This window comes from Garra rufa, chromosome 4 (genome assembly GCF_049309525.1).
Source record: "Garra rufa chromosome 4, GarRuf1.0, whole genome shotgun sequence".
In the NCBI taxonomy this organism is placed as follows: Eukaryota; Metazoa; Chordata; class Actinopteri; order Cypriniformes; family Cyprinidae; genus Garra; species Garra rufa.
This window is the reverse complement of record NC_133364.1, coordinates 35,783,234-35,807,944: the sequence shown is the minus strand read 5'-3', so window position 1 is coordinate 35,807,944 and position 24,711 is coordinate 35,783,234. Positions and strand designations below refer to the sequence as shown.

The window sequence follows — 24,711 nt, the reverse complement described above, 5'->3', positions numbered from 1 at the left end:
TGAAGCTTACATTGCCATGTACCTGAGAGAAAACTGATTTGACCATCTCATTTCAACCAGTAAGAAAAGGTGTTATTTTTAAAGCTTGTTATTTTGCAGAACGGCACAGTTATAAATGATAGGAGAATAAGGCCTGAAGTTAAGAAGAAAAATGTAATTATTTTTCATAATATTTTTCTTTTTTCTCAAACATTGTCTGTGTAAAAACACTCCTGGCCAAATGCCCACAGAGGGCTTTACTTCCCACTTTGATAATTACTGTAGTTCTGTACCATGTTCTGAACATCACATCTTTTGTTTTTCCCTCAGATGTAAACTGTCTAGGTGGTTGATTATAAATATGTGGACTTCATATCTGAAAATTACCTCAACTTAGCACCAGCAAGCTTGTTTGTTAGGAAGTTAGCATCAGCTATATTTACTTATTTTCAGTATGGTTATGAATAAACATTTGTATAAACATCTGTCTACTAGGCTAGTTGATCCGAACAATATAAAAAAGTATAGCGTTAATAAACAATTTAAAAACAGACGTCACATAAGGATACATACGTAGCATTTTAATAAAACTGTTAATGTTACAGCAGCGAATATGAACGGGCATGAGTTATTTTATTTAATCCGTTGTTTTAATGTTTTTTGACCTAAAAAGAGACAATGATGTTAAGTTAATGTGTCTGCATTCAAACATTTCAGAGGGCTTAAATACATCACCCTCTACAGCAGATTTAGTTCGCAGACAACTGACAGTTACAATAATTAATCCTAAAATGCGACATTATAACTTACTTTTCGCAGCATCACTCGCGCACGCGCTCACATTATCTCCCGGTTCTTGTTTGTGAATCCAGTTGACGGGAGACTCGCTCTAAACGGCTCATTTGAATCAAAAAGTTGTCGACTCGAGAACAGCTGCAATTGGATCAGTCCAATTCGTGAATGAATCGTTTGTTGCGATTTGCAAACCGATTGAAAAGAATCAGTTTGTTCATTAATCAGACACCGCTTCTGCGTCTCGGAACACGTGATATATTATAAGGAGTAACGACATGTTTTTGAAATGTAGTGAAGTAAAAAGTACGATCTTATGCCTTGGAATGTAGTGAAGTAAAAGTAAAAGTTACTCAAAATAAAACTACTCCAGTAAAGTACAGATACTTGAAAAATGTACTTAAGTACAGTAACAAAGTACAACTACTTCGTTACTGTCCACCACTGCTCATTACCCAGAAGGCACACAGGAAAGACTTTGTGATGGGTAAAAGCAAAGAACTCTCTCAAAATCTTCGTAATCTTATCGTTGAAAAGCATTGTGATGGGAATGGTTATAGGTGCCTTTCCAGAATGCTGAATGTTCCTGTGAGCACTGTGGGGCCATTATCCGGAAATGGAAAGACCATTAGTTCACCATAAACCGGCCACGATCTGGTGCTCCACGTAAGATCCCTGTCCGAGGAGTCCAAAGAATAATCAGGAGAGTTCTCCAAGAGCCAAGAACCACTCGGGCAGAACTTCAGGAAGACCTTGCATCAGCAGGTACTGTTGTTTCAAAGAAAACTATAAGCAATGTACTGAAGCATTTTGAGGCTCGGTTAAAGTTTGCGAAACAGCATTTGGAGAAGCCTGTGGATTATTGGGAGACTATAGTATGGTCAGATGAAAGCAAAATTGAACTTTTTGGCAGTCATTCTACACACCATGTCTGGAGAAGAAATGGCACTGCCCACCACCCCAAGAACACCATACCAACAGTTAAGTTTGGGGGTGGAAGCATCATGGTTTGGGGCTGCTTTTCAGCAAGGGGTACTGGCAGACTTCATATTATTGAAGGCAGGATGAATGGAGAAATGTACCGGGACATTCTGTATAAAAATCTGCTGACATCTACCAGAAAGCTGAAAATGAAAAGAGGATGGACATTCCAGCAAGACAATGATCCCAAACACAAGGCTAAGGAAACAATGAAGTGGTTTCAAAGAACGAAAATCAAGTTGCTTGAATGGCCCAGTCAATCACCTGATCTCAATCTCATAGAAAATCTATGGAGAGAACTGAAGATCAAAGTTCATAAAAGAAGTCCAAGGAACCTTCAAGATTTAAAGACTGTTTGTGTGGAAGAATGGGCCAGAATTACTCCTGAGCAATGCAGACGGCTGGTCTCTCCAGACAAGAGGCGTCTAGAACCTGTAAACACCAACAAAGGCTTTTCTACAAAGTATTAAAAAAAGTGTGTTCAATACTTATTCCCTGTGTCATTTCACTTTATTTATTATGACTCAACTTGTATACTTAAATGTTCTGATTTCTTTGGATGAATTCAATATTTTGCTTGATGGCTACATCTGGTGGAAATTTTGTGTCAATAGTCCACTTAGAAATACCCTTACTGATAAAAATGCTGATGTGTCAAATACTTTATATTTGGAATCTGCTCTTGCCAGTCTTACTGTGGATTCACACTGCCGCCGGCGATAGCGTCAAAATTCGCCCTGGCCGCCCTGCAAGCAACGCTGTAGAAAGATTCCTTGGCGCTCTGACGATCGAACGCTTCGGTCTTGTATTTAAAGCGGCCGCAAAGCAAACAAGCATGTCGATCTTGTGCAGACTGACCACAAGTAGGGTGTAAGTTAACCTCATTAAATATTTTAAACATGAAAATAAGAAATTGAATTTAATTGTAGTTACATGTTTGCTAATGAAATAAACCAATTAAAAGCCATTTGTATGGTGTGGCTTTTGTGTTCATGGTTAAGTGCTAACTTAAAAGCAGTGACACGTCGTAGATTACAGGAAACCCGCCACAGCAATAATTAACTTCTCCTCCATTTTCCTTGGGAACTAATGTGGCCGGAACCAAGTTTACAGGACTGCGTTCTTTGGAAACCTCTCAGCAGTGAACCTCTACATTCCGATTGGTTTCCACCAGGCCGCGTCATAGCTCATTACCATAAAGTTGACCTGACTTCAACTCTCCCCGACGCCCACACCGCCCAAAACTCGCCACGCCGCTTCTCGCCGCCGGCTCACATTGAAAATGATTGACTTCCGGCCACTTTGACGCTCTCGCCGGCGGCGGTGTGAGCGCACAGTTAGGGCTTCAACAACTGAGAGCAAGGCAGTCTCAGTTGAATGTTTACTTCTGAAACCAGACTGATTGCTGTCCAGTGAGGTTGTGTGAAAAAAAGACTGAGACTTGAACACATCTTGAACACATCTTGTTCAAGTGTTTTTGCAATGAAAGGAAGAAGGGTCTGTAGTTCTCAAATAGAGATGGGTCAAGGGTGGGTTTCTTTAATAGATGGATATATGAGCTTGTTCAAATGTTTAAATGAGATGGAATAGGATCAAGTAGTGGGATGATTAGAACGGTTGAGTTTGGAGACTTCTGTCTCAGACAGTGAAGAGAAGGACGTGAACGAGTGTGTGTTTGCAGGTAAGATGTGCTTGACAGTTTGTGGTGAGGAGAATTGTACACTGAGCAGAAAGTATCTGTAGCATGTACTTTTCTATCTACATTAACATGTTAACACAATGTTCGGAAGTTTTCACTAATTTATTAATCTGTTTTATGTTTTGTTTTCGGCCTGTAGGTGAACGCTTCACTTGGAATGAACATTTTCAGTATTATAACCGCAGGCATTGCCATTATTTTACTTTCACTGGATTTGGTTATATGGCCATACAGTTACTGCAGCGGTTATAACTGTTATTATTTACAGGAACAGTATGAGGTATGTCATCAACTTTTATATTCACTAGGGATGCAAAATTTGAAAATTGATTTACATTTTCAGTTTTTGATCAGTTTCGCAATTGTATGAGAATTCACAGATAAATTTGTGTTAATGTCGATTTTTTCTCTCAGACTCTTTTCAGGGGAATCAGAGGTGTGTTGTTGGTATTCGCCTTGCTTGAGTTTATCATCTCCATCTTTCTATCAGCATTTGCCTGTAAAGGCAACAACTGCTGTTGTCCTTCTCAGGTGACTAATGAGTCAAATCAGGGGTTTCTGAACTTTGCTACTTAACACTGTATTTCATTATTTGTCAGATATTTATCATTAAAACACCTTTTCTTGAACTCAGTTCTTACGCATCCCTAATTCTTCTTCCAAAGGTGCAGTTCGTCCAACAGGTTTTACCACCACAGTCCTCTGATTGCAGGCCCATTCATGTCCAGGATCTTAACAGCGCAGAGGTAAGAGAAACTTGTAACACCAGGGCTGCGTTTCCCAAAAGCATCGTAAGCTTAAGTTGATCGTAGCTCCATTGGTTTCAATGGGTCTACGATGTACTTAAGCTTACAATGCTTTTGGGAAACGCAGCCCAGATTAGTTGGACTTTGAGTAAAATGGTAAAGGTGTTGAGAGTCCATGTATCGGGAGTGTGGGTGCAATGAATCTTGCATAATTATGAATAAAATAAGCAATCAAGCAAGAAAGTGCTTTTTTGTCTCGCAGATACCTTTGGCCAGCAGCTCCACCATTCAATACCCGCCTGCAGATGCTCCTCCACAATACAGCGAATCCAAATAAATATGAATAAGTCCCTTAAGAAACAAAATATATGGGAATGTGTTAGAAAATATCATTTGATCTATTAATCTCACTTTTTTGTTTGCTTACTTACACATTTTACAAATATATTTGGATTGTATAAAAGAAAAGTGGGCACTTAAAACAAAAATTAAAGTTTTATTAAAGCTTTGTCCCATTCCCTTTATATGAATTACTGAAATATTATGAACTCAAGTTGAAAAGACATAATCAGATATAGAGGCAAATATACAGCATGCAAACATGCATGACATACTGTATGTCATGCAGTCTTGTATTCAAACAGTCATCAGTTTAGACTAGAAGAAATCATTCGAAAGGAACCAAAAGTCAATTTTCAGTGGGGATGATCCAACGCTCTCCTTTGACTTTGTATTGCAGGAAGCTGACACAGTAAAGGTGTTTACTGTACACCTTGTCTCATAGCAGCTTTTAGACATTGTTCTGTTTTTTTGTTATAAGTCAGAAGTGACAGGGAGGCCGCTTCCCACAATTCAAAGTCAATAGAGAGCGTTGGATTGTTTTCTCCCTGGTGGCCGTGGTCTTCAGATTATGAAAATGGCTTGAAGTGGGCCAGTATAGTCTATATAAAGCATCTGCTTTGTACAAACACAATTATTCCGTTTGTTTTGGTTTCTCCTTTTGCCCATATTTGGACTTCCCCTCGTTATCATGATTTGTATCACCTGTCCTAGTTTTCGGTGGCACTCTTGAAGCATGTTCGCACCAACTCTTAGTGTCCACACCAATGAATGATAACACTTTAGGTTCTAAGCATGTGATGCAGGTTAACTGCATGTGGCTTTAAACGCTGAAGCTCTTTGAAGCTGAATGGATTCTGATTGGCTGTCAATGCTTTCATCATTCATTCCAACAATATCTGTGCAGTTATCGTTGTGAACAGTAGATTAAAATACTTATTATATTTCAACATCTGCCAACATTGACTGTCATCATGGAATATTTTTAAAACTAATTTAATGATAGACTAATACTAAAAACATTTCGGATATGGGAATAATGGCAGTATTATTATAAATCGTCATTCAGCGTAACAAATCATTTATGTAAAAATTAAACTTATTAAAATATAAAAATTAATATGTGGTCATACAAAATTTTATCATCATTTTAAATGACTTTCACTTCCTTAGAAAAAAGTATTGCTGACAAATAGGTAAAACCTTAATTTTTGAAGGACATTATAAACCCAGCTAAAAAAAATTGGTGCCCTCAAGTTTGAACTTTCACAATGTAGCTACAAAGGACTCTAAACCATTAGTCTTCATGCCTGTTCTAGAGGACCCACTCTCCTGAAATGTTTAGCTACAACCCTAAATCAAACACAGCAAAGTTCTCCATAGTGGTCTTCTATGGTGCCCCCAAGTTTGAACTTCCAAAATGTAGTTTAAATGTAGCTTCAAAGGGCTCCAATCCAGAGGTCTTCAACCCTGTTCCTGGGGACCCACTATCCTGAAATGTTAAGCTACAACCCTAATCAAACACAGCAATGTTCTCCATGTAGTGGTCTTCTATGGTGCCCCCAAAGTTTGAACTTCCAAAATGCAGTTTAAATGTAGCTTCAAAGGACTCTAAACCAGTGATATTCAACCCTGTTCCTGTGGACCCACTATCCTGAAATGTTTAGCTACAAACCTAATCAAACACACCTGAAGCAGCCAATCAAGCTCCAGACTGGTTGAAAATTGCAGGCAGCTGTGCTGAAGCAGGTTGGATCTAAACGATCCCAGTCGAGGAAGAAGGGTCTTTTCAAGCGAAACGATTAATCATTTCTAAATGTGTACTCTGTGCACTCCGGTTTAAAACAGTTAGGGTATGTCGAAAAACTCCTATCTCATTTTCTCCTACATCACTGTTTTACCTTTTTTTGTAAAGGCCGTTTAACCTTCTTTGCATGTTCACTTTGTAAACATTGGGTCGGTACTTCTGCAGCGATATAGCACAATTTTGAAATTGGAGGAGAAAATGAGATACATTTTTCCTCAGCTGGTATCATTTAGAGCAGGGGTGGGGAACCTTGATCCTCGAGGGCCGGTGTCCCTGCAGAGTTTAGCTCCAACCCTGAAAAATAAAATACCAACCTGTATCCTAAAGACCTTGATTAGCTTGTTCAGGTGTGTTTGATTAGGGTTGGCACTAAATTCTACAGGGACACCGGCCCTCGAGGATCAAGGTTCCCCATCCCTGATTAGGGCCATATGTAGCTGCATTTAAACTAGATTCTGGAAGTTCAAACTTGCGGGCACCATAGTCCACTATATGGAGAACAATGCTGAAATGTTTTCCTCAAAAAACAATTTCTTTACATGCAGCACCACTGTGCTTTGGGCCTCCCGAGTTTGAGTCCTGGCTTGCAGACGTTTCCTGATTTTTTTGTTCTATCAAAATAAAGGCGAAAATGAAAAAAAATCTCTCTTTATCTCTTAATCTATCTTTAAAAAAGATTGGTCAGGATTATTAGGTTATACTTGAACTTGAGGCCTGCGTTCAACCTGTGTGCTTTCTGATAGACATTTTCTCCCCTTGATGGAACTCAAAAATAATTGTGCAAACAATAATTCAACAAACCTGTTTCTCTTAAAATAATCCCCCTCACACTTTATACTGTGCTTGTGCTTTGGATAAAAGCGTCTATTTCTGATAGAAAACGTCCAATAGACATCTTGCAGACGTCAAATAGACGTCTCCGAGATGTACATGTGCTATAAGGGGAATAACTTACATCCAGGATTGTACAGAGTTTTGTTGTCTCCCTGCACATACATCTCTGAGATGTTTATTTGACATCTGCATTTACATCTGCAAGACGTAGTTTGCTCATCTGCAATACGTCTATTGGACGTTTCCTATCAGATGTCAAATAGACGTCTATTAGATGTATTTAAGATGTTTATTAATTAGAATGTATGTAAAACTGACATTTACAGACGTCTGCCAGACATTTGTACACAGCAGATGCTTTCCAGATCAGACATCTTGCAGACGTACATGTACTTTCTGGGTAGTATAAAACAGTAAAGATCCAAGTGTGTCCCACTTTGTCCCAATTTGACTCCTGTGAACTACCCTGGAAATCCAGAGGTCTCGCGAGAGCACAATTTGAATTGTCTCTGCAAGACACTCTGGCCTCGAGCAATGATGCACGTTACTGCAATGCGTAAGCAATTCTGGGAACCAATCAAATCGGTGTATCTGATGTAGGCGTGCCAGAGGCGAGTTAAGCTCATGACGACAGCGCTGCGAGGTACGGAATCATTTAGTAAACATTGAAAGCGATCTATTCTACAGATGAAAATCAGTTGTTTGAAACGGCTTTGGCCGCTACAAAAGAGGAACAGAAAGCCGCGCTCGAATTGTTCCTTTGCAAGAAGGACGTTTTTGCTGTTTTGCGGACTGGATACAGCAAGAGTTTAATCTATCAGTTAGCTCCGCTGGTAGTTAAGCGTATGGGCGACCATGAAGGGGAACAGATCCGAAGTGGGCAATGCCAGATAGCATTCGGCAGTCTCGAGTCCTGGCTGTTAAAAAAGAAGTGGTGATAAATGTTATCGAACAAGGTCTACCGGGACAACCTGATCGGGATTGTGGTGGATGAGGTCCATCTCATTTACAAATGGTAAGAGTCACTTGGTAAACTCACTGTAACGAAAAACGGAACTATTCAATAGTTATACAGTAGCCTAACTGGAACAGGACGATATGTCTCGCATCTGAATGAAACGCTAGCGTCCATCCACATATTAGTTGATAGTTAATGAATAGTTTGATCGGACCTAATTGTTTTATGAGGTTGATTCGGCTGTCGTAATTAATAGTTATTAATCTTGTCACATTGTTTATGTTATAACATTGAAATCCACTCTTATCGTCGCTCTGGATATGTCACACCATGTATTGTTGTGATTGGTCTGGAGTTATCCAATTGCGTGCTGTGAGAATTTCAAATGCATGCTTGGTGCCGCCCCTCGAGTTAGGTCCTTTTCATTGCTCAATGCCAGACCCAATATCTTAATAGATTTGGGTCTGGATTTTTCCAGGCTACCTGTGAACGGGAAATGCAGTCAGAAAAGGTTAGTACTGGGGAGAGGGTGCCCTCTAGTGGTGATCGAAAGGAGCCACAGAAGCATGATTGATGACACAGACATTGATTGGTGGTACTGGAAATGTACACATTTATTTTATCTATTATAACGTTTCTATAAGCCCATTATTTTGACCGTTTGGTTTTTTGCTTTGCTAATGTCCAGTAACTTTCCTGAGGGTCATTTTGACCTTGTGAGAGATTGATACATACAGCATTCAGACATTTTAAAAACTCATCATCAATTCAAACATGATCTCAAATTGATTTGTTATGGGGTTTTATTACTTTTGCACAAACAATAGAGAATATTAAATTAAAACAAAATTAAATAAAAAAATAACGGACAGGTTGCCATGGAGAGGAGAGCATCCGCGGCTCATAAGCGCGTCTATAAGTATTACAGTGCTTCTATTCAGGTTTGTGATATTCTTATAATTAGTTTGAAACGTAAAAGCCACCAAAACAATCTGCTAAGCTATGTATTGAGTGTATATTGAATATTGACAGTAAAGTACCGCAGGTGTTTCAGTAAATACACAGGCAAACATAATTCAGTCAATAATCATGAAAAGTGCTATGTTTCATAGTAAAATAGGATTCTAAGGGGTAATGTGCAAAGAAACACACAAGGACACTTTTAGGGGGAAACAGGGGGAAAAAGGGAGAAATGTGACTCCCTTCGGTTATAATTCAATAACCTCCTGTTAGAAACTGTTATATGAAAAAATCATTTTTTCTGGTATATCCTGAGACCTAGTGGAATCAAACAAAACAAGTGGCAAATAGCTGGGACACCCAAAACCTGAATAACAGACTTTTTTTTAAAAAGAGCATATGTTTTTTTTAGTTTTTATTGTAATATTTGAAACCTATATAATGTTATTTATAAAGAATTACACTGATATCATGTGGTTTAAATGGTTTTCTATACAATGAAACCATTTTTTCCCCTCCATTGTATGTGTATAGGGGAACCATTTGAATTTAGGGTTAGGCCAAATGCAGGTGGAAATCCCCCAAATAGCTGCAGAGCACAAGGGGTTAAATCAAGGATTGTCTAGCTTTCTGAAAAAAGAAGTTAAAATTAAGCGAGTTTTAGCTTGAAACGAGCAAAATAATCTGCTAATGAGGTGACAAAAATAATCTTGTTTCGAGCAGACTAGATTGTTTTGTATATAATCATAATAATATAATCATTATTTCACTTGTTTCAAGCAAAAACTCACTTAATTTTAACATGTTTTTTTCTGAAAACAAGACAATATATTTTAACTCATCTAGAAAATCCTTCGTGATTTAAGAATTTTCAGATATTTTGGCTGGAAACGAGACAAAACGTCTTAGTAAGGAAAGCATTGTTTGCAGTGCGCAATAGAAAGTCAATGGAGAGAGTGGGCGTGGCCTAAATGCACTCCGTGTTTATAGATGCTCCACATGGAAATCGAAACCGTCTTGTGAGAAGGCAGACGCAATTTCTGAAAGCTGTAAACCAAAGACTGCAGGTTCTCTCTTATTTGTATCCTTCTCATAACTTGCATGATACTGCCATATAAATGTCAGGAGATGTGTGTTTTTGATATGCTTATAGTGGTGTTTATTCGAGAAGTCAGGGACAATTTATATATTGCTAACGTTTACCATTTTAATCCATGCTTAGAAGTGAGAGTAGATGAAGTTTCTCTTCACAAACAATTATAATTTATTTAATAGTTACGTTACATACAGTAAATGAAGTGAAAGCAAGAGGGCGCGGAATCAAGGAAGCTCCACAAGTCTGGACTCGAATGTAATGCTATATTCTCCATATTTTCCCGTTAGTTTGGGCGTGGCGTTTTGTAAAATAATAAATCTACCATCCGCTTTCCGCTTTAACTTCACAAAACAGCTCGATTTGCTCCTTGATATTGCAAACTGGCGTTTATTATAATATTATTTTAATGTTTTGTCTAAGCACACTGGTTGCTAGCACAAACAATTTTACAGCTTACTGTTTTTCTTTCCATTATCTCCCCTTGAAGAAAACACGTGACAGGATGTGATTGCGCAAGGTTTTTCCAGGCAGAAAAAAACGGAATAACCGCAGTTCCATCCTAGTTCAGCTTTTCTTTTTTTTTCTTTTTTCAGTAGAGCAGAAACCTGAAAAGACCTACAATTTTTTTTTTTGAAATCCAAGTCACATATACAGTGCTGAGTTTTTCAGACTTCTATGATAAACAAGTTAAAAACAGCATTTATGCACAAAGGAAATCAATTGTAATAATATACACTACTGTTGACGAGTTTGGAGTCAATAATTTATTTATTTCCTCTGCTAGAGTCATTACTCAACTCACTTAGATTCAGATGTTTATATTTATATAAAATGTCAGTCTGTGTGGTATGCAATGTTCATACATGCAATGCTGCATTTCCTTTAAAAAACATCAATTATCAGATTTTTGAGTTGAGATTTTTCAGAAGAAATAAAGAATCTGTTGGTACATAATTTAAAACTGAACGGGTTAATATCATAATCACTGTTATAGAATTAATCATCACACCAGATACAGTGTTATGTTACATTAATATGTATTTTTTAGCAATTCTTTCAGACATTTTCAGAGGGGTGAGGAGTCTTCTTGAGCTGCAGCCTTCTTTTTTCTTCTCCTCATCCCTCATCTTCATTCTCATCCTAAACTCTTCTTCTTTTCTTCTCAATCTCTTCAAACATTCTCCGTTTCATCCAGCTCTCTTTTTTATTTCAGGTTAGAGGCAACACGATTACATTAAAGAAACATCTACATAAGTGTACACTGACTGGAAATGCTCAAAAAGTACCAGATTTTTCCTGTATTATGAGCTGTTTCCTAATCGTATTGTTCACCTGTTTTGATTCACTGTGGTTTTGAACAGGTACAGGTTTGAGATTCAGAAACCAGAATGTCCCACACGGTTATACCAGTGAACTCTTCAACGCTCGTCATCCAGTATCAACCACCAACACAAACGACGGTGGAAAATGCTCCAGTGCCTGTTTATGTCCAACAGGGGGCAGGAGTTTCGCCTCTTCAAGGACTTCAGGCTTTTCTGAAAGGCCAGCCGAAAGCCCTTGGGGTGAGAAATGTCTTATAAACCATTTTATGCATGTGTAACTCTGTGGGATAGACACATTAACAAAGCATACACAGTTTTTATTGAAGAATGTGACTTACTGCCTTGGCGAAAGTGCAGAAAGAAACCAGACTTGTCGGTTAAGTATTCTGTAACAATAATCTACTGGAGGCGAGTTTTGATGAACCCTATTACAGTTTATTAAAATCCTATACAAACAAATACAAACATACAGTATGTGACCAAATCACAGAAAATATATCATAAAAAAGGTTCAGTACTGAAGACACCTGGTGCCACACTCTAATCAGCTACTTAACTCAAAACACATGCAAAGGCCTTTAAATGGTCTGTCAGTCTAGTTCGGTTGGCTACACAATCATGGGGAAGACTGCTGATGTGACAGTTGTCCAAAAGATGAACATTGACACCTTGCACAAGGAGGGCAAGACACAAAAGGTCTTTGCAAAAGAGGCTGGCTGTTCACAGAGCTCTGTGTCCAAGCACATTACTAGAGAGGCAAAGGGAAGGAAAAGATGTGTTAAAAAAGTGTACAAGCAATAGGGATAACCGCACAATGGACAGAATTGTGAAACAAAACCCATTCAAAAATGTGGAGGAGATTCACAAAGAGTGGACTGCAGCTGGAGCCAGTGCTTCAAGAACCACTACACACAGACGTATGCAAGACATGGGTTTCAGCTGGCGCATTCCTTTTGTCAAGCCACTCTTGAACAACAGACAGCGTCAGAAGCATGTTAGAAAGGACTGGACTGCTGCTGAGTGGTCCAAAGTTATGTTCTCTGATGAAAGTCAATTTGCCCAGAGTCTGGAGGAAGAGAGAAGAGGCACAGAATCCATGTTGCTTGAGGTCCAGTGTAAAGTTTCCACAGTCAGTGATGGTTTGGGGGTGCCATGAAATCTGCTGATGTAGGTCCACTGTGTATTCTGAGGTCCAAGGTCAATGCAGCTGTATACCAGGATGTTTTAGAGAACTTCATTCTTCCTGCTGCTGACCAACATTATGGAGATGCAGATTTCATTTTCCAACAGGACTTGGCACTAAAGCTACCAGTACCTGGTTTAAGGACCATGGTATACCTGTTCTTAATTGGCCAGCAAACTCACCTGACCTTAAGCCAATAGAAAATCTATGGGGTATTGTGAAGAGGAAGATACGATATGCCAGACCCAACAATGCAGAAGAGCTGAAGGCCACTATCAGAGCAACCTGGGCTCTCATGACACCTGAGCACTGCCACAGACTGATCGACTCCATGCCACGCCGCATTGCTGCAGTAATTCAGGCAAAAGGAGCCCCAACTTAAGTATTGAGTGCTGTACATGCTCATACTTTTCATGTTCATACTTTTCAGTTGAAATCCTTTCTTTGCATTGGTCTTAAGTAATATTCACATTTCCTGAGAAACTGAATTTGGGGTGTTCATTAGTTGTCAGCAGTGGCGGCTGGTGCTAAAAAGTTTTAGGGGGGCACACACAAAATAAATCACATTGTTAATACAGGCTTTATTATCAGTAAAGTAATCATTAAACATTTGTAATCATCCAAAAAAATATTAGCCATTTATATTAATGTGTTTCAGAGATGAAGGCCATAATACTAATATTATCCACACGAGGGAGCCACAGGATAATTCTCAGTTTTAAGACAGTGAAAATAAATTGATTTGTAGTAAAACATTGCATATAAATTAATTTTCATAAAGTTATATATAGTCCGATATAATAAGTAACTGTTATGCAAAAACTGTAAATACTAAATACTTGTAGACCATTAATTGTTTTGACCTAATTATAGTGGTATTGACAATATATTTGTCAATCTATCTATCTATCTATCTATCTATCTATCTATCTATCTATCTATCTATCTATCTATCTATCTATCTATCTATCTATCTATCTATCTATCTATCTATCTATCTATCTATCTATCTGTGTGTGTGTGTGTGTGTGTGTATGAATATATATATAAATAATATTGTGCTTATAATAATACTAACATAAACACTCACAATTTACTTGAAAAAAAGACGTCTATTGTGTAACTGCATCATCTACACAAATCATTGTGCTTGTACCCCGACGATCGAGTTAAACTGCATTGTTTCAGTTACTCTCTGTGTAGTTGTCCACAACGCTTTGGTGACAGGACTTTGAAATAGCAAACAGGGAAAACGATAAAAGGCATGACTTTACATGACTTTATCCAAGCTCCATGATTCGTAAGATTGTTTTATTTTTTGCTTCATTTGAACGGCTTGTGATCTCACCGAATTTGGTGGAAATTGCTCTTCGCTCGTTAAGTTCGCCATCATTACTCTGATTGACCGCGCCTCAAAAAAAAAAAAAAAAAAAAAAAAAAACTTAAATCTCGCGGTATTTTCTGCTGCTTGGGGCAGAATTTTCAGCGCCCCAAGACCATAAAATTCTGAGAGACTGATTGGCCGCATATTTATTAATTTAAACTAGCAACAGTACATGACTGGCTATTTGGCTGACAGAAACGATACAAGTCTGTCTGTGGAAATTCACTGGTGAATGAATGTCACTAGGTGGGAAATGTTGTATATGTTTTCATATCGCATGTAGGCACATACTGGTGGGTAAAACCGAATTAAAAAACTTAATTTGTAAAAATACATTTTACATTTTTAGCCCCTTTTATCAGGGAGGGCGGTGCCCCAGCGCCCCCTATGGGCCGGCTGCCACTGGTTGTCTGTTATATTCATCAAAATTAAAAGAAAAAAACACTTGAAATATATCAGTCTGTGTGAAAAGAATGTAAACATTATACAAGTTTCACTTCTTGAATGGAATTAGTAAAAATAAATAAACTTTTTGAAGTTATTCTAATTATATGACCAGCACCTGTATATATCTGTTTGCTTTCACATTTCATGTGTAGAACAGTAGAAAAATGTTTCAAGCGATCTAGAGAGTGAACGCGCTCTGACTCTCTTATAACACTTGCGCACAAAAGAAAATGGACAGTGTTCTTCTCCAGATCACATAATTCAGTGGAGAATTAATAGAAAGTATATTAAGAACATGTGAGAATAACCATCTGTTCTCTGATGCGATGATAACAAGGGTGCATCCTCTTCTCTCATAGAATACTCCTCTTATGTGTTTGTTTACACTGGTTTTCAAAACCGCTCTCGTCCTTTTTGGACAAATCTTATTGGAAAGCTGTGTTTTGTGTGTTTGTAAAGATTCGTCGGACGGTTTGTTAAAAAAATATTTGCTTTTCCGAGCTCAGTGTGCTTAAAGTTTGCAGCCCAGGAATACGAAAAGGCAAAGGAACCACATTACAAAACAGGGACCATGATTATGACAGAATAGAAGTTACATAACTACAGCTGCCATTAATCTATATTGTATATTGTTTAACTATATGAAAGACTCTCATCATACTCACACTTTCTGCATTCTTTTTGTCCCTCACAGGCGGTCCAGATAATGATCGGTGTGCTGACTCTCCTGTTAGGCATTGTGTGCACAGTTTACATACAGTCCATCTTTGTCATTAGTGGTCTTCCTTACTGGGGATCTATCATCGTAAGAAACAATTATATAATTAGTCTTTTCTAATACAATCTACCTATTCCAACGCAAGTCTAAATTCTTGTCTTTCTTTTCTCAGTACATTACCGCTGGCGCACTCTGCATTTCTGCAGAAAACAAGATTAATTCACCCTCCAGTTTGTGTCTGGTATGTACACAGCCGTTATTACTTGTAAGGGTCCAAGCACCACACTGGAAGCACAGAAATAGTGTTCTGTTGTGTTTGGGCTGATTTTCTTTACTGGTTTATACCTACAGTAATAATACAAATAATATTTGACACATCAGCATTTTTATTAGTAAGGGGATTTCTAAGTGGGCTATTGACACAACATTTCCACCAGATGTAGCCATCAAGCCAAATATCGAATTCACAAATAAATCAGAACATTTAAGTATACAAATTGAGTTATAATAAATAAAGTGAAATGACACGGAATAAGTATTGAACACATGAAGATAACTGTCACACCCTCAGCACGTTCCCTCAGCCCCAATCACCGTGACCCATCTCAAACCAACCAATCCTCACTGCACCACGCCCGTGAACCATCACCAGAGTTCTAATCACCCACACCTGGCACTGCAATCACCACTCCCTATATATACTCACCTCTGTCATTCACTCACCGGCTGGAATCGAAGTTACATGGACACTTCTCCTTGGATCTTCTCCCCCTTCTCTTGATTCTCCTGTGCTCTCAACGGACTGCATCTGAGTGAACCTGTGAAACACATATTGCCCACTTTAAGGGAAGTGATTGTTGCTCTTGCTGGCGATTGCCTATGAACTCATGTTTACCTGTTTGGACTGTGTTTGATGACTCGGATATCGAAGTCTATACTCACCTGTTTTCACCTGTGTGAAGTGTGCACGTCTGTTAATAAATACCTTGAAATATACTTACCTTCTCCTTGTTTGTGTGGACGTGACAGGATTCCAGCCCGGAAAATTACTACAGCTCGCTCATGGAGGCGTCTGCATCAACAGCCGCTGATTCTCCCGATCCATTCGCGGAAATGGTTACTGCTCTCCGCCAATCTCTGCAATCTGTTCCTATGACGACCAGAACTAACACCACAACGATCTCCAACACGCCCATCTCTCGCCCCCTGAATTATTCCGGCGATCCAGGCGGTTGTGATGGCTTTCTCCTCCAAAGTTCTCTCTATATTGAGCCGAATGCTCACCATTTCCCGAACGAAGTCTCCAAAATCTCATTCATGGTTTCTCTTCTCACTGGACCGGCACTTCAATGGGCGAATGCGCTCTGGGAGTCAAGAAGTCCAGCGCTGGCCTCACACAGTGCGTTCACCTCTCACTTCAAGGAAGTGTTTGGAGCAGCTATCACTCCCCTCTCCGTGCACGATGAACTCATCACTCTGCGTCAAGGCACAGACAGCACACACGAATACACCCTCCGCTTTCGCTCTCTAGCCGCCCATAGTGGTTGGAATCAAATTGCTCTCCTGGCGGCTTATCGTCAAGGACTCAAACCACAAATTCGCAAACACATGGTCATCTATGATGATAACGTACCGCTAGAAACTTTTATAAAGAAAGCTACTGGTGTTTCGCAACATCTCTCTGCCTGTCCTTCTACATTGTCTGTGGCTAGTTCCCCTCCATACAGAGCATCGTCACCCCAACGAGACAGTGAGGAGCCTATGATCACCGATTCCTATCATCTAGACCCTGCAGAGCGGAGACGTCGTATTAACAACCATCTGTGCTTGTATTGTGGAGAGGCCTCACATCTCATCAACACCTGCCCAGTTCGACCACCTCGTCCAATGGTGAGTACAGTAGCCTTTTCTCCTGCCATATCTCACTTACCCCGTATTTCTGCAAACCTAATTGTGGACTCTCGTACTCTCCCCATACATGTCCTTGTGGATTCTGGAGCGGCTGGCAATTTTATCTCCTCATATTTCATTGCCAAGCATCAAATTCCCACTGTACAAAATGAGATCAAATACCGCATCATCACAATTCAAAACTCACCATTGGGCGACGGTAAAATCTCCCGACGGACCAAAGAGGTAACCTTAATTTCTCAATTTAACCATCATGAGAACCTAACCCTTCTCGTGCTTCCCCGAGCCAATGTGGACGTCATCCTGGGCAGGCCATGGCTGGCGGAACACCAGCCACACATCGACTGGAGCACAGGAGAAATCCTTGGCTGGAGTGCAGGATGCCAGAACCACGGTTACCAATCTCCATCACCAGCTTCACAACAACCTCTTCACGCTGTCTCCCTCAATGCAACCACTATAGAGAGCCCCAACACTCATTCTTCAGTCACCATTCCCACCATCTATCACTCCTTTTCGGACGTCTTCAGTAAAGAACGAGCCACCCAATTACCACTTCACCGGCCCTGGGATTGTAGCATCGACCTACTGCCAGGTGCGAAACTACCCCATGGAAAAGTGTATCCTCTCTCCCGTCCTGAGCAGGAGGCCATGAAGGACTACATCCAGGAGGCACTCCAACAGGGGTTCATCAGACCTTCCACGTCTCCAGCGGCGTCTAGTTTCTTCTTTGTTCCAAAGAAGGATGGAGGACTCCGGCCCTGCATAGACTATCGGGTGCTGAATGAAGCGACGGTAAAGTTTGCTTACCCTATTCCTCTAGTGCCAGCTGCTTTAGAGGAACTCCGTGAGGCCCGTATATTTACCAAGCTCGACCTCCGCAGCGCCTACAACCTGATCCGTATCCGAGAAGGGGACGAGTGGAAGACCGCCTTCATTACCCCGACTGGACACTATGAATATCAGGTGATGCCCTATGGCCTGGCCAACAGTCCATCCATATTTCAAAACTTCATGAATGAAATCTTCCGTGACTTTCTCCTTTGTTTTGTCATCATCTACATTGACAATATACTGATCCATTCACGCAACCTAGAAGAACACCACGACCATGTTCGCCAAGTCCTGCAACGTCTCCGTAAATACCAGCTCTACCTGAAGAAGGAGAAGTGCGAATTCCATCAGCCCACCGTCTCCTTCCTCGGATACGTGATCTCTGCGGAGGGAGTTCGCATGGAGCCTGGTAAGGTGGATGCAGTGACCTCATGGGCGGAACCCAAAACGGTGAAAGAACTTCAACGCTTCTTGGGATTCGCCAACTTTTACCGTCGTTTTATCAAGAACTATAGTCTCCTTTCAGCACCTCTTACCTCCCTCCTGAAGGGAGGACGTAAAGTACTCCAATGGAACCCCGAAGCTCAAAAAGCCTTGAAAAAAGTGTTCGACCACCATGTTTACGTCAGCGCCGATACTTCAACATCCCGACCCGTCAAAGCCTTTCGTCGTGGAAGTGGACGCGGCCGATGTAGGCGTTGGAGCTGTACTCTCACAATGGTCTGGTGAACCCCGATCCCTCCATCCGTGTGCGTACTACTCCAGAAAACTCACCCCAGCTGAACAGAACTATGGGATAGGTGATCGTGAGCTGCTGGCTATCAAGTTGGCCCTCGAAGAGTGGCGGCACTGGTTAGAGGGAGCCCAGCATCCTTTCACCGTGGTAACCGATCACAAAAACCTTTAGTACCTCCAACAAGCCAAGAGGCTTAACGCACGCCAAGCTCGCTGGTCACTATTCTTCGCACGTTTCAACTTCCGGATCACTTATCAACCAGGTCACAAAAACACCAAGGCAGACGCACTGTCCCGTATGTATTCACCTGATCCTACTGATCCTACCTTCTCCTTGTTTGTGTGGACGTGACAATAACAAGGTGCAAAATGACATAGAAAGCCAGGAGATCACCTGAAATCTGTCAGTATTGCCAGTCTCATTGCCTGTATTGCCTTCCATTACCCAGAAGGCACGCAGGAAAGACTTAATGATTGGTAAAAGCAAAGAACTCTCTGCAAGAGTATAGAAGAGTTAGACATATTGTTAAGTTTGTGTAAGTATGTCCTTTTAGCAGTGGAGACATCAGCAGAGAAGGAGGAGAGGACTGACTGATACACATTAAGGTCGGTAGGATTTTTTGATTTGCGCCAAACCCAAGGGGCAGAAGGGGTTGTATGGGCTGGCCTGGAAGACAAGGGGCAGACAGTGTCTAAATAAGATGTAAGAGAAGAAAGTATCAGTAGCATATACTTTTCTATCTACATTAACATCTTAAAACAATGTTTGGAAGTTTTCGCTAATTTATTAATCTGTTTTGTTTTGTTTTCTGCTTGTAGGTGAAAGCTTCACTTGGAATGAACATTTTCAGTACTATTACCGCAGGCATTGCTATTATTATACATTCACTGTTTTTTGTTTTATGGCCATACAATCACTGCAGCGATTATGACTGTTATCAATTAGATACACAGTATGAGGTATGTCATCAACTTTTATATTCACTAGGGATGCAAAATTTAAAATTGATTTGCATTTTCAGTTTTTGGTCAGTTTCGTAAGTGTATGAGAATTCACAGTTAATTTGTGTTAATGTTGATTCTTTTTTTCTCAGACTCTCTACAAGGGAATCAGAGGTGTGTTGTTGGTATTCGCCTTGCTTGAGTTTATCATCTCCATCTTTCTATCAGCATTTGCCTGTAAAGGCAACAACTGCTGTTGTCCTTCTCAGGTGAGTAATGAGTCAAATCAGGGGTTTCTGAACTTTGCTACTTAAGGCCGCGTTCACACTTGGCATCTTTTTTGACAAGAGAGAGTTGACCAGGGCGTTTTTTTTGGTAAAAAAAAAAGTTGGCAGCGTTCTGTTACAAAAAGCAGCCGAGTGCGTCTTTTGTTGCTATAGCAACAGCTGCAACAGTAGCATAGTGCTGTGTGGTGAAGAAATGTCGAGAAAGAGCCTCTTTGTGATGTATATTATGATAGAGTTGTTTACTCATATCATACAACTCCTTGTGCTCCGAAACTAGTTTATCTACCGGCAACTTCTCCATTTTTTTTTTCTTGTTGTTTTTGTTGTTATGGAAACGATAGGTCCCGCTACTTGCTTGTCATTGGTCAGCTGTCAAAAAAGCGCTTGACGTAGGGTGTTTTCTTAAAAAAAATCAACTTTTTTCAACTTAAAAAGACGCTCTGAGCTGCAGAAAAAGACGCCCGGCGGTGGCGTTTAAAAAAAGCGCTAGGGCTTTTTTGAAAAGACGGTTTACTCCATAGGATTAGAATGTAAAACAGACGCTGGCAGTTTGGAAAAGGACGGCAAGTGTGAACGCGGCCTAACACTGTATTTCATTATTTGTCAGGTATTTCTCTATTAAACACCTTTTCTTGAACTCAGTTCTAACGCATCCCTAATTCTTCTTCCAAAGGTGCAGTTTGTCCAACAGGTTTTACCACCACAGTCCTCTGATTGCAGGCCCATTAATTTCCAGGATCTTAACAGCTCAAAGGTAAGAGAAACTTGTAGCACCAGATTAGTTGGACTTTGAGTAAAATGGTAAAGGTGTTGAAAGTCCATGTATCGGGAGTGTGGGTGCAAATAAGCAATCAAGCAAGAAAGCTGATCACACAGTGCTTTGTTGTCTTGCAGATACCTTTGGCCAGCAGCTCCACCATTCAATACCCGCCTGAAGATGCTCCTCCACAATACAGCGAATCCAAATAAATATGAATGAGTCCCTTAAGAAACAAAATATATGGGAATGTATAAGAAAATATCATTTGATCTATTAATCTCACTTTATCATATGCTTAATTACACATTTTACAAATATATTTGGATTGTATATAAGAAAAGTGGGCACTTAAAACAAAAATTAAAGTTTTGTTAAGGCTTTGTCCCATTCTCTTTATATGAAATACTGAAATATTATGAACTCAAGTTCAAAAGATATTATCAGATATAGAGGCAAATATACAGCATGCAAACATGCATGACATACTGTATGTCATGCAGTCTTCTATTCAAACAGTCATCAGTTTTAGACTAGAAGAAATCATTCGAAAGGAACCAAAAGTCAATTTTCAGTGGGGATGATCCAACGCTCTCCTTTGACTTTGTATTGCAGGAAGCTGACACAGTAAAGGTGTTTACTGTACACCTTGTCTCATAGCAGCTTTTAGACATTGTTCTGTTTTTTGTTATAAGTCAGAAATGACAGGGAGGCCGCTTCCCACAATTCCCACAACAAGGATTACAATATGCCCAGGATCTGTTGTTCTGTTAGCTACAATTGTATTCAATCTCAACAGCCCTTGAAGTGGGCCAGTATAGTCTATATGAAGCATCTACTGTGTACAAACATCTGGCAGACGTCTGTAAGATGTCAGTTCTAATAGACGTCTTTTTGACATCTGATAGGAAACGTCCAATAGACGTATTGCAGATGAGCAAACTACGTCTTGCAGATGTAAATGCATTTGTCAAATAGACGTCTCTGAAACGTACATGTGCTATCAGGGTCCAGAGAATAGTGACTTACAGTACATACAGATGTCGGTAGATTATTAGTGTCAGTATGTATTTGGCTTAAGAGCAAGAGTGTTTTATAATGAATGCTGGTGTTCCATACAAAAAAAAAATGACACACTCATTACATACAAATCATCGTTGTCAGGTTCATGGGCTGTTTATCTGTGTTTTCCTAGTGTTTCCCCCCCCTGTGGTTATTATGTTTTGGTTTCTTCCTTGTCTCCCCCTATTATTCAGTTTGTTTTGGTTTCCCCTTTTGCCCATATTTGGACTTCCCCCTCGTTATCATGATTTGTATCACCTGTCCTTGTTAAGTTGACACACCCCTCTGTTCCCCAGTTTCTTTGTCAGTGCATGAAAATTCATTGCAGTTTCTCAAGCATACGATGTTGTGTGTAATTAAGGAAAAGTTCCTTTCACTTTACATAACAACTGTCCATATTTATGCATGCCTCAAAACATTCATCAACCAATCAGGTTCAAGCATTCAACAGCCCCCTAGAATCATATCCCTGATAGCACACTTACGTCTATTTGACGTCTGCATTCACATCTGTAAGACGTAGTTTGCTCATATGCAAGACGTCTATTGGACGTCTCCTATCAGATGTCAAATAGACGTCTATAGATGTCTTTAAGATGTTTATGAATTAGGATGCATGTAAAACTGACATCTTACAGACGTATGACAGACATTTCTACACAGCAGATGCTTTCCAGATCAAGAGATCTTTAACAGACATCTTGCAGACATACGTGTGCTATCTGGGATAATTCAATTTGACTGAGCCTGCAATACTATTTTAACATCATCAGTACAATCTTTTTCTAAATGTGAAGGTAATTCTATGTAGATGTATAATGAAATCACTTGCCAGAAGTAACCCAGATAGCACACGTATGTCTGCAAGATGTCTGTTAAAGATCTCTTGATCTGGAAAGCATCTCCTGTGTACAAACATCTGGCAGACGTCTGTATGATGTCAGTTTCACATTCATTCAAAATCATAAACATCTTAAAGACATCTAATAGACGTTTATTTGACATCTGATAGGAAACGTCCAATAGACATGTTGCAGATGTAAACAGCATTTTATGGTTGTTAATATTACAAACTAGTATTTCAAGATCTAAAATAATAAAAAAAGGTTTAAATACGAGATTAAACAGACCCAAGCCTTAGTGTTACAGATTGTAATGATGGGTCAGAGGCATGCAAATCCATTTTGCAGCTTTTATTAAACAAACTCAGGGTCAGACAGGCAAGGTTCAGAGACAGCCCCAGAACAATAAAGACAATCCAAAAGAGTAATCAGTAGACAGGCAAAAGTTAGTGCTGAGTAGCAGAACAAAACAAGAGTAATTCAAAATATCATAATTGCATTCAAATGAAAGGTTATTTTGATCATAATTGTCAAATTGTCAAAGCCGATCTCCATCAAAACAAATAGCAAAAGAAAACATGCTTTTCAGTTTATTAAAGATGAATTATAACGTTATATTTCCTCATCTAGCCACAGTGTTTTCCCGTACATCAGTCACTTAATTATTTCTGGGAAACACTCAGATTTTTTTTTTTTACTTTTTAACTATAAAAAAATATATATAAAAAGAAACGATATAGAAAGGCATGCTATACATTTGCTATACTGAAATTTCCAGTGTATTTCTTAAAACATTCTTCATTAAATATTCATCACTAATGATATAACATGAGCCAGTCACAGACCTGCGGTCAAGCCAGCCGCCCCTTAAAATACACGGTCAAGCCAGCCGCACTTTTTCTTGCGCGTGTAATCGTGCACTTACGGTTCGGGTACTGAGAGCACGCAAAATGCATGTAAAGAAGCTGTCAAACCGGCATTTCCTATATACTTTTTATTCGTATGTTTATAAATACTTTACATTAGTCCCTAAACGTTTGTATTGTATATTAATTATTCTAAATAATTTATTAATGTAAAAAAAATAATATTAATGTGTCTTATTCCGTTTTTTTATTTTGATGTTTGTGTGTGTGTGTGTGTGTGTGTGTGTGTGTGTGTGTGTGTGTGTGTGTGTGTGTGTGTGTGTGTGTGTGTGTGTGTGTGTGTGTGTGTGTGTAGGCTCTCTCTCTCTCTCACTGACTATATATAGAAGAAGAAAAAGCCGTCACACCTGCGTTTCCTTTTAGTTTATGTAATTTTGTGCATAAACGTTTGTATTTGTACATTATTAAAATAATTTATTAATGTTAATAAATGTTAATATAAAAGTGTTTTATTTAATCAGTTTGTGTGTATGTGTGTGTGTGTGTGTGTGTGTGTGTGTGTATATATATATATATATATATGTATGTTTGTATAAACGTTTGTATTGTACATTAATAATTCTAAATAATTTATTAATGTTGAGAAATGTTAACATTTATGTTTTTTATTTATTTTTTGTTTTTATTTTTCCAGTGTTTATATATATATATATATGTCCCAAATTTTAAACACTTTTCTTTACATATTTGCTCATTCTTTAAATTCACATTTGTTCAAAGTGATCCTGGCTATCAATGTACTAATTTCAAGTCATTTTACTGTACAGTTTCAGTGAAAATTAAAGGCAAAATCATCCCAAACATACTTGCACTTGTATAATTTCCTTAGATAGGTTAGCTCATACAAAACAACATAGCCTATAGCACTTGGATTATTTCCATATATTTAAACACTCATAAAAAAATTTCCTCTGTAGGTTAGCTTATTCTTTCAATTGTTTTTTCAGAATGACCCTGACTATCGCTGTAGTTATTTTCAAGACATTTTACTGTATAGTTTTGGAGAAAAACAATAACAAAATCACCCTAAACTACAAAATGAGTCCTATAGCACTTACACTGTATCCCATTTTCCAACACTCATAAAAAATATTTCTCTATAGGTTAGCTCATTCCTTCACTCCATCTGTATTCAGAGTGACGCTGACTATCACTTTAATTATTTTCAAG

The 24,711-nt window shown here is 39.2% G+C and overlaps 2 protein-coding genes and 1 long non-coding RNA gene across 3 annotated transcripts in view; all 3 read left to right on the top strand.

Annotated features, from left to right (window-relative positions):
• LOC141333977 (membrane-spanning 4-domains subfamily A member 5-like) overlaps positions 1 to 4,719 on the top strand; it is a 10,604-nt gene extending 5,885 nt beyond the window's left edge. Inside the window, exons 5-8 of the mRNA XM_073839129.1 lie at positions 3,591 to 3,731; positions 3,866 to 3,982; positions 4,117 to 4,197; positions 4,460 to 4,719. Coding sequence (XP_073695230.1) covers positions 3,591 to 3,731; positions 3,866 to 3,982; positions 4,117 to 4,197; positions 4,460 to 4,534 — 414 coding nt within the window. The 3' untranslated portion in view covers positions 4,535 to 4,719. The remainder of the gene's footprint in view (positions 1 to 3,590; positions 3,732 to 3,865; positions 3,983 to 4,116; positions 4,198 to 4,459) is intronic.
• Positions 4,720 to 10,083: 5,364 nt separating this feature from the next.
• LOC141333978 (membrane-spanning 4-domains subfamily A member 4A-like) lies at positions 10,084 to 21,068 on the top strand. The gene is made up of 8 exons (XM_073839131.1): positions 10,084 to 10,162; positions 11,553 to 11,753; positions 15,222 to 15,332; positions 15,418 to 15,486; positions 19,545 to 19,685; positions 19,820 to 19,936; positions 20,628 to 20,708; positions 20,849 to 21,068. Exons 2-8 carry the CDS (start codon positions 11,580 to 11,582, stop codon positions 20,921 to 20,923), a joined length of 768 nt encoding a protein of 255 aa, XP_073695232.1. The 5' UTR covers positions 10,084 to 10,162; positions 11,553 to 11,579; the 3' UTR covers positions 20,924 to 21,068.
• A 367-nt stretch (positions 21,069 to 21,435) lies between these two features.
• On the top strand, positions 21,436 to 23,988 carry LOC141333999 (uncharacterized). Its single transcript, XR_012355452.1, has 2 exons — positions 21,436 to 23,772; positions 23,837 to 23,988. It is a non-coding gene; the product is annotated as an uncharacterized lncRNA (long non-coding RNA).
• Positions 23,989 to 24,711: the final 723 nt, after the last annotated feature.

What these genes read in the sequence shown, in the direction of transcription:
- LOC141333978 (XM_073839131.1), top strand. Translation starts at nt 11,580, where the DNA reads ATGTCCCACACGGTTATACCAGTGAACTCTTCAACGCTCGTCATCCAG. An exon ending in ACTGCTGTTGTCCTTCTCAG is followed by an intron (nt 19,937 to 20,627) that starts GTGAGTAATGAG and finishes CTTCTTCCAAAG; the next exon opens with GTGCAGTTTGTCCAACAGGT. An exon ending in AGGATCTTAACAGCTCAAAG is followed by an intron (nt 20,709 to 20,848) that starts GTAAGAGAAACT and finishes GTTGTCTTGCAG; the next exon opens with ATACCTTTGGCCAGCAGCTC.